Genomic DNA, 10,495 nt, shown 5'->3' on the forward strand with positions numbered 1-10,495 from the left:
AGATCAAGGGAAGGTTACTGAAAACCCACCTGTTGGTCCGGACATGCTACTGTTAGCAGCACTAAAAAGGATTAGCAGTCAACTCACCACAAATCCCCCTAACCATTCAATCGAATGGAAAACAACCCTGAAAACTATATCATAAAACTTTTAAACTGTATTAATTGATTTTTTTTTTTTGGTCTTGCAGCGGAAATAAGCAGAAGAAAAGGCACACAGGTATGCATCCTTATGCTGCTCTTCGAGTTTTCTATATTGAATTACACTTGCTTTACATTTGAGTCTCCCTGCTATGTTTGGTCTCTACTTGTATATTAATTTGTTATGAGCACAGGTCAGAGCACGAATGTTGGTGGAAACAGACTTGAGAGGGGACAGCATACCAAAGAAATCCACACCGCTCTTTGCCCCTCTTGCCCAGGCCACCACATCACATGCCCTCTGCCAAGGGAAAGTCCCTGAAATCAGAAGGGACTGCTCCTCACGTCCAATATCTAACTTTGAATCCCACTCAAATATATATATATATATATATATATATATATATATATATATATATATATATATATATATATATATATATCCATTTGCCTGAAAATGAATGGAGAATCGGCTGTGGACATAACATCTGTTCACCTTTCTCATTTCTAAATAGTCTTCCTCAGGTAGTCTCACACTGGAAAACAAAAAGAGATTGGAGTAAAGCTTTCTAGGTTTAATCTAGCGAAACTCAATGAATAAAATGTAAGATTTAGCTTGCAGCACTGAAAAAACTAATGCCCACTAACTACATGTGATTAGCCAGGAAATGACATGCAAAGCAAGAAAGCCACAGTGACAATTTTAGACTTCTGTGAAGGGCATGGCATTGGCAACTTCCTGTGTTAAGGTGATGGGTATTATCACAGCAGGATCCCACTCTCGTAACAGGACGAGGCGGTGACCTCTATCCGCCTTTTCTTTCTATGTTTTAGGGATGCAACAGTGATCAATCGTTGCAATAGAGCCATTCATTGTGTGTCTATAAAATATCAGAAAAACGGCCATCAAAGTTTACATAACCCAAAGGGGACATCTTCAAATTGTGTGCCGGACCGATGGTGCAAAACAAATTTTTAATGATATGTATAAGAAACTTTAGCATTCTTCCTTCAAAAATGACTTGATGATTAATTTTATCCGTTTCAGCACTACTATGTTTGCACCTCATTAAACTGAGAACAGCCAATGGAACCTAGACCATGTTATCACTGTATGTTTTTGTGCTTTTTCCTGCCTATTGGCATACAGTGTTGCCAGCTTGTGTGCATCCATCACAAAGGGCTGACCCAGCCAAATGCCCATGCACTGCCAGCTGGGGGATCAACACTTTTAAGTGTGGCGTAGTGGGACAACAATAGTCCCTTCTGGGCTGATTGAGGGCAGAGGGTTCTGCTACTGTCGGCCACTCACAGCAGGAAACACTGTACAGCTGAGTACAGTGACCTACATCTCTTACTGAGGTGCTTTCTGCATGAGTGAATCAGCTTACTGGCTGCTTAATGTTGTATGCTTATAATACCTATATCCCAAACATATACAGTATCTATATCTATATCTCGTTATCATATATCCAGAACATACTAGTGTGTGCATTAGAGATTCAAGAATGTAAAACAAGGATTTGTCTCAGCGTTTAGGTTATTTGACAGTGATACAGTGAAGAAAAATGGCCTGACCTGGCCTGAAATTTTTAAATTAGGTTGCTAATGTTTCTTCGGATGTATTGAAAAATATATAGATAACAAAGGAACAATAGCTCCTCAATGGGGATTAGCAACTTAACAATGCCTCCATGCCAGTGAATCAGGTCATTGACTGTGTCAGAGCTTGTTCCACTCCGATCCCTGCTCTCTGCCATGGCTTGTGACCGTGGGACCATTATCTCACCGGTGAAACCTATTTGAAAGTCAGACTGGCCCGATGCCACTGTGACAGATCTCGATAATGATAAGGAACACTCTGAACTTGCCGCGTCAATGTCAGCAGCACCCACAACAGGGAGCATGATGGAAAATGCACATGGAAAACTTGTGGCTTTATAAATACACCAGTCTGTTCTGTTTCGTAATGGGCCTCATTAGGTTGGATCACAACCCTAAAGCCCCTGATTGAGATGGCCGGCAGCTGTCCACTTCTGGGGGAAGTCGGCTGGGCAACTGAGTAGCGTCAGTGCGGCAATGCGTCGCGGGCCTTTCGTTTGAGGTTATTAATGATCTATAACTTGACCTATATATGGATTTTGCATTAAAGCAGCATTTCATTGATTTTTGGCCACTTAGGTGCAGCAGAAACAAGCTGAAAAACACAAAACGTGAATTAATCAAATTGATATGGAAAACAGTAGCCTTGTTACCCATCCAGCAGAGCGACATTATCATTAATTTACAGTCATGTTTGTTGCCACCTAGTGACAGTAGGTCCAATATTAACTCTGCTTTTTTAGCTTTGTCAACTCCTGAGGGAAATCACTGGCTTTGAAGCTGCTAAATGCTCCACCATGTTCACCAGCTAGTCGATAACTTTGCAGTTTGTTGCTGGGCAGGTAGTGTACAATGGGTTTTGTTTAGAGTTTTTTGCACACACAAAAAAACTAGCTGCCAGCTAAGGTTGAGTGGAGTGGAGAGATTAAACCAAAAACATTAAAGATGCAGTCCGTAAACCAAAATGAGCTGATAGTTTCTAAAGCTATGGAGCGTTTTCGGGTCCTTTTTTCTTTTTGGCTCATGGGGAACCCTTCAGAACAGTCTGTTCTAGTCAGGGAAAGGAAATGGCTTTGCCTGTTGAGCTGTACTCCACAGAACCAGGACATTATGACTCGCTCCACGTTCACTCTGAAACTCTCTCTATTAGGCCCCAGAGCGAACCCAGAGCTCTGAGGCTCCAACACCGCAGTAGGAAGAAAGCCTGGCTTTTCTCAAGCGTGAGTGTTACTTTGATAGAACATGGTCTAGCCAGCAGCGACAGAAGTATCATAAAATGCAAATTCATGTGCTCGCTGCAGTACTTAAGCGAGCACTGGCGAGAGAGGCAAATGTTGAACCTCCTTTCCAAACAAATCCCATTATTTATGCAGTCACTTTGCTCTGAGATAGCCAATGTCACCTCTGATTTAGCTATATAAACAAAGCAATATCCAGCAAATTCTCTCCAAACTTGGACAATCTCTGAATGAAATCTGAGCAAAAGATTTATAAAACATGTAAGAATGTGTCAAATAGAGTGTGAGAGATCTACTCATGTTTGCTTTACTGCTTTTGAGTCTGTGTAATTTAACCCATAGCAGCAAGTTTCTGTATTTGTAAGTTATGTAAAGCTTATGCAAATGATAGTTGTATCTGAGACGACTATCATCCAGCAAGCACATTACTTGAGAACTGGATGTTCTTTGCAGAAGGAGGGAAGGGCTTTGTTTGTTGAAACGCCAAACAAGCTAAGTACACCATTAAAACGGGAGAAGACCACGTTCACATTGCCACTTAACCAATCTCCTTTACAAATGCCTTTCTCTTTTATGCAGAAAAACACAATTTTCTTCCTCAGGGTGTATGGAAATGATTTATGATTCCTATTGTTAACATCTACTCTGAATTTGGCCCATGTTAGGAAGAAAAAACTGCAGTGCATGCAAGTAAATTTACAATTAATGCAGGAACCCTACACAGTTAAAAAGTCACACAATGAGGAACAAGATTTTGTTGTTAAAGTGCTCATATTATGCTAATTTTCAGGTTCATAATTGTATTTAGAGGTTGTACCAGAATGGGTTTTCATGGTTTAATTTTCAAAAAACACCATATTTTTGTTGTACTGCACATTGCTGCAGCTCCTCTTTTCATCCTGTGTGTTGAGCTCTCTGTTTTAGCTACAGAGTGAGGCATCTCACTTCTGTTCCATCTTTGTTGGGAGTCGCACATGCTCAGTAGCTAGGTAAGGACTACTAGCCAGTCAGAAGCAGAGTATGAGGGCGTGCCATGCTAGCAGCTAGGCGAGCATTATAACGTGTTACAAAGTGATGCACGTTCGTCACGGAAGTAAAGGCTGGACTACAATAGAGCTGTTTGGAGCAGTTTGTGAACAGTGTTTTCTCTGGAAGATGGTCAGTCCCTTTGGGGTGGACTTTGGGCTTTTTCACTTTGTAAACCTATTACGTGCACAAAAAAGATATATAACACAATAAAAGAAAGGGAAAAAGGCAAAAAGCATAATATGAGCACTTTAAGACAAAGACCTGAAACATGTCACATTACTTCAAACTGACATATGACATGAGTTTAACACCAGCACAAAAACAACGCTACACCTCGACATTCAATTCAGATCTTGTGTAACACCAAAATCAATTACTACATCAGTACCTGATTCAGCTTTGTAAAGGTAGATCCTGCAATACAAAATCAGTCAAGTAATCTGTTAATCTTCTGTTTTTTTTAATTACATTCTAGACCACAATAGGATGTTGATGCTCAATATGACGACAGCTGGTTGCGGTTGCAATAATTACTGACAACTATTAACTGGCACAATTATCTGACAGAAAAACTAATACAACATAATAATCTCCGAAAGGATTAGTGTTTAGCCATATTGGTGTTTAAATTTAACATTTGATATTCAAATGTCTACACTTTTCAGACATGGTGGGGAACTCTGACATGACTCATTTCTTGTCAAGGGTGCTCTGCTCAAATGTGACAAATTGCACACTTATGTAATCCTCCTCCATCATCATCCTCCGCTTTATTTCTGAAACAAAATCCCAGCTTCTGGGCCAACTCTGGCCCTCTTTTGAAGATCCTAAATAACAGGGGAGCTGCCTGACCCACCAAATGTTAAACCCAACCACCACACACACACACACACACACGCGCACACACACACACACACACACACACACACACACACTCACAGCATGCTAAATGGCAGCTTTGAACCCTAAACTGCTTTAATAACAAAAGCTTCATCTCTAACCTCATTTACCAGGGCAAGACATATTTTCTACAGAATGTGTGGGGCAATTAGGGCTGACCCGAAATAGGAATAATCGATGCTTCGATCGAGGGAGCATGATTCGACTGCCTATTTCATAGTCAAATCTTCGCAGAGGTGTTATGAAACGAGGATCATGCCATTTTGGCTATATGGGGGTGCTCAATGTCTGATTTTACATAGAACTACCTGTTTTTTTCCCAATAAGTTAATATACAGCCTATTGTGATATAAATATCAACATTTCATTCTGTAAATTAAAAATTTTAAAGAAAGAAACTTTAAAATAAATCTTTTTAAAGTGCGTGAATAAATCCAACCGCTCCATGACAGATTTAAGTTTCACTTTCCATGATCCGTGACAGAGCATCTTGGCGGCAGGGATTTAAATCTTTAACTAAAAATGTCTGGGAAAAGAAAATCTAAAGTGTGGAAAGTTGTGTTGTCCACATGATACAATCACTTTTTACCGGTACTGCCACCTCCTGCATAATACGCAACCCTAAAAAAACCTGCGAGGGCGTCTCTCACATAACGGCTTAACGCTGAGAAAACAGCGTTTGCTCTGTGCCGCCTGTCACGGGGGGCCAGCTGCTGGCTGTTTGACACGTGAGCGTGCGCTCCAAACAATTTTCAATTAATCTTCTACAGAATCTACACCCTTGCACCACTTATTAATGTCAAGCCCCCCACATGAGTTGACGATCAGTCGACGATAGGAACTGAAAGCAGCGTCAGGAAATTAACAATTTAGATGCATTTTTACAATTCAGATCAGCACACATGAAGCGTAAAAGCTATCGTTATCAGTTTGTAGTGTTCCACACTTAATGGATTTAGTGCCATATGGTCAAACAGTGAAGTCTGTATCACCCCCACATTTATGACTTATTAGACATTTAAAGCTGTAGGTTTTAAAAATGTATAACCAAGATAAGTATGTGTAGTCACTGTAATCTCAAGCCGTCCACGCCTTTATTGTTGGGTTTCATGTGGTGTGACGCACAGCCTGTTTTATAACAGTATAACAGTAGCACAAGCGGAGAAGAGTCAGCAAACTGACAGCAGTTATACAGCAACAGTTACATAAAGTTAGCTTGCATTAGCCGCCATAAGCTACTGGTCATGCCAAACCAACTAAGGCTGTAGCAACAAAACCCCTTTGTGTATTCAGTTGAGCAATGGTGCGTTTTATTCCTTATGAATTCAACTTTTTTTTAACAATGTGCTATATCCTCTATCAAATGTTAGTCTTGCTTTAAAAGTACAATATGTAACATTTCTGCATTAAAATGTCTAAAAATGACTATACCTATGTTATATATTTTGTTGAGTAGTGTACTTACACTATCCTAAATGTTTCCAACAACGTTCAAACCCAGAGAAATCTGTTATTTTATTTTAATGACACGGTCCGTTTAATAACCTTTGACCCCTCTGGTTCCTCTAACTCCTGTCAAAACGCTGCACTCAGATGATACGTTCGAGAGTAATCGTAAATCATACAATCTCACAGAACAGTTACACTCAGTAACTGTTATACAGCTTGCTTTCTGCCACACAGCATCATTTTGTCATTGATTACATGCCACTTACAACACAGTAATACAGCAGAGATCTTATTTATTGATACATTTCAATATCGATTGATCCAGCTTAACGTAATGTGCTACGCTGACAAGTAACGTTAGCTCATGCTAATGCTCGATGGGGAACGTTAACGTTATAAAGTTACAACATCGATCAACACGTTCATGAAGTTATTTTAAGTATAATTGTTTTGATCAAGGTAAAGTTACCGTTAAACAGCACTGGGCTAACCCACGATTACGTTCGCCAGCTAACGTTAGCTAGCTGTATAGATAGAAAACAAATCTAAGAAAACAAATCGAAAGCAACACCCGATGTAGCTAGACGTATCCTCGGCTGAGCCGCAGCTCCAAAGATACTCAGCAGCCAGCCCCAGCCGTGAAGGAAGTCTCTCAGCGTATCCTCGGCCGGTCCGGGGCCACAGCTCGGCACCAGAGATACTCGGCGGCCAGCCCCAAATGCGAAGTAGCTAAGTCTCTCAGAGGTGTTGAGTAACATTACAACAAACCCTTTTCCCCCCGGTGCTGAAAACATCCAAAAAGTGACACTGAGATTAAATATATTGTGATGTTGTTAGCTGCTGGCTAATGTTAGCTTGCTTGCTTGCTAACTGGTCAACTAGCTAGCTAGCTAACGTTAGCTACCAATAAATATCGAATCAAGAAAACGTAATTATGTGGGGGAAACTGAAGCTATTTTATCAGAATGACATGAATAGACGTTAACATAACAAGGATAAAACTGTAATGGATAAACCTATCCGTGAACAAATCTATTTTAATCGGCAATTGTATTAAACTACAACTCCCATAATGCCACTACACAACGTCATCAAAAGTCTGTATTTACATCCATTGTTTTGATTGAGAGACCCCTTGCGGCAGAAAATTACATACTGTACATTTAAAGCTTTTCAACCCATTTTGAAGGAGATTTGAAAAATGCATCACACCTTTAAACCAAGAATAAAAGACATTTAAGTAGCAACACAAACACAATTGAAGATCCACTTTAGCAGCTGTTAATCTATAAAGGAAACTGCATTTACAGGAGCTACATGAACACAGACACACACACACACAGACCTGTGTTTTCCTCGCCTGACGCAAAGATCAGTGAGAAGGCAGCTGACCTTTCCACGGAGCCGGCTGGGAAATGGGTAACGCTGCGGTCATGTTTACTGACACTGAATTAAGTCACGACTATCCCTGCATCCACTGCACTTCATTGTCCCATGGCCCATTTTTACACTGTCAAGCAGTTGTTGTGTAAAAGGGCAAATGTGCTTTTTCCTCATTCATTAATATATTATATATCTCTGGTTTATTTTCAAGAGCTGCTTAACACTTGTAAACAGACAGTCATGAATGCTTAACAGCTGTCTGGGACTAGGTTTATTACTTTCTCCGCCAGCCTTAACGGACAGGCAGGTGGTAGATGTGTTGATGAACATAAATATATAGATGAGTCTATATACTGTAGACCTCGATTGACATGGCCATATGTGCATCTTCTGTTAACGTTAGCAGCACAACTCAGAGATCATTTAGTATTTGTGCAAACAGCCCAAAGTGCAAAAGAGTCATTAAATACTCTTGTAATTTGCTGTTTAAATGTAGCTTCATGTTACAAGTGAATGCTAATATTTGCATTAGTGACAACTTATTTGACTCATACTTGATAATCAGCCTGAAGGATATCTGCTGCAGGTAGAAGTTTCAGCCACCTTGAGTTGCATTCAGCAGTGGGTGGAGTTTGTTCAGCTGTCATGGAGATGGTTCTGTTGACTTGAGCATTGCATTTTTTTAATCACATAATAACAGGTGGCCATATATGGAGGGGAGATCATAACCGTTGTTTCTTTTTAAGGGTGGTCAACTGTATCATCTCAACTGAATTTCATCCTCTGATGTAGGTCATGACATGCTGAAAGCTGCATGTGCATATGTACATCATGTGCATCATGTGCATATGTACATTCACACATGGACAGTCTGGTCTATATGTTATCATGTTTTTATCCTGAATCATTGTTGCTTTAACCTAAATTTAGCATATGGCTTCAGCTAGATGCCTTTTATACATTAAATGTTGCAAAACGTTCCTCTATGTATTGTTCCTGTTAAATAATCAAACATAAAATAAAAGAAATTATCACTTTTTGCACATTTTCTTTCATAGGTTAAGGCAACTATCATGTACAATGCCTGTTTCACGAATCAATATTACCTAGTTATAACAAGCTGCAAATATATGGAAATCCTCCTCTCTTAGGTTATGTCAATAGCACAATTTCAGAGGGTCACTTGTGGTCTTCTGGCAACGATCAGCAAAATACCTACTAATGTAAACAGAGAGCATTTAGGTGGCCTTCCTTTGTTAGAAGGGAATCGTCATCTTATAGTATTAATTTGATACTAACTAGCCTACTTACTACATCGCATATAGGTATTTATTATTGTTCATAGATGTAGGTTTACCCTCTACAGCCTCCTAAGTGACACATGAAGGGCACCATTATAGTAAATACCCTCAGTGGGGATGCATCCTGCATTCCTGTCATGTCATGCGTTCCTCAGCAATGTACAGTACAGAGGGGGAGCGGATACAAAAAAAAGGTGACGGTCGACATAAAATGCATCACTTTCCATTAATCCCCTGCGCAGGAGATTCCTCGGCTTTCCCGGAGAAAACCACTGGGGGGAAAAGAAGGGGGAGAGGGGAGGGGGGGGTTATACTATACATGGAGACACTGGACTGCGCTTACCTGTGATGGCTACATTTGCAGCATCAGACGAGTGGCTGGGAAGATCATTCGAGTAAGTGCACTCCAAGCCCAGTACCGCATAGATGACGAGTCCACGTAGCAAAACATTCAATACCTTGTGGATGTAACTCATGGTGGGAAAATGAGGTGAAAAGCGAGTTATTCGTATCCGTGGGACTGGGGATGACTGGGGCAATCCAGAAAAAAAAATGTCAGACTGGAAAACACAGCAATAGCCAGTCAAAAAAAAACTGTTTTTTAAGCAGTACAAGTATGAGGTGTCACGAGAAAAAGAGACACCTGGAAAATGCACCAACTTAAAGAAAAATCCCGCAGTAGACTAGTTTGCAAACCCAGCCGCTAACAGCTAAAACAGGAGCAGTCAATGCGGTCAGAAAACCCTAAAAAAAGACCTACAAAATAATAGTTCATCGTGGGTCAACGACAACTTCGAAATAAGACCCCCTTTAAAAAGGACTAGCCTCTAATGGGTTTACTGTCTGTTTCAGAGGGGTGACTGCTGTGAGCTACGACAAGCCAGTCCCCCATATCTTATTTATATCAATTAAAAAAAAAAAAATATATATATATATATATATATATATATATATTATCTAACAAAAAAGACCGTGTAGTGAATAGACACCAAAGGAGCAAAGCACATGCAGCCTATCTGAAAGAATTCCCTGTCCAAAACAAAAACAGACCAAATGGTAGTAGTTTTTCTACCGTGGATATCTGTGAGCCAGAAAGAATATCAAGTGCTGTATTAAATCCTTACGTAGGCCTGTGACTTGGAAGAAAATAGTCTCTGTACTTCCACGTACAGTATACAAACACCGGGTACAGCTTCAGCATATTGAACTCGCAGCGTCTCATAGGTCCGCCTCTTCACACGAAAGTAGCAAATCCCATCGCATCAAAAAATACATTCGCTTCTTCTTCCTCCGTTTCCCCTAATCCTTTTCCGACCTATATCAACCGCACACGACATCCGCCTACTTTCTAAATGAAGTTTTTAAGTCAGCTTTTCACGGCTCGTGTGTGATACTGTATCCTCGTGTCATATCAGCTGCTCGCCGACCGATGCAGACTGGGGAGGGAAAGCCG

At 40.4% G+C, this 10,495-nt stretch overlaps 1 protein-coding gene across 2 annotated transcripts in view; it reads right to left on the reverse strand.

The window, feature by feature from the left end:
• Positions 1–9,957, reverse strand: part of stim2b (stromal interaction molecule 2b) — a 50,499-nt gene extending 40,542 nt beyond the window's left edge. For both annotated transcript variants that reach the window (XM_031289914.2, XM_031289913.2), the window contains exon 1: positions 9,386–9,957. In XM_031289914.2, the coding sequence (XP_031145774.1) occupies positions 9,386–9,518 (133 nt within the window). In that variant the 5' untranslated portion in view covers positions 9,519–9,957. The remainder of the gene's footprint in view (positions 1–9,385) is intronic.
• Between the last annotated feature and the right edge of the window lie 538 nt (positions 9,958–10,495).

The sequence above is a fragment of the Sander lucioperca genome, chromosome 17 (assembly GCF_008315115.2).
Source record: "Sander lucioperca isolate FBNREF2018 chromosome 17, SLUC_FBN_1.2, whole genome shotgun sequence".
NCBI classification, from domain to species: domain Eukaryota; kingdom Metazoa; phylum Chordata; class Actinopteri; order Perciformes; family Percidae; genus Sander; species Sander lucioperca.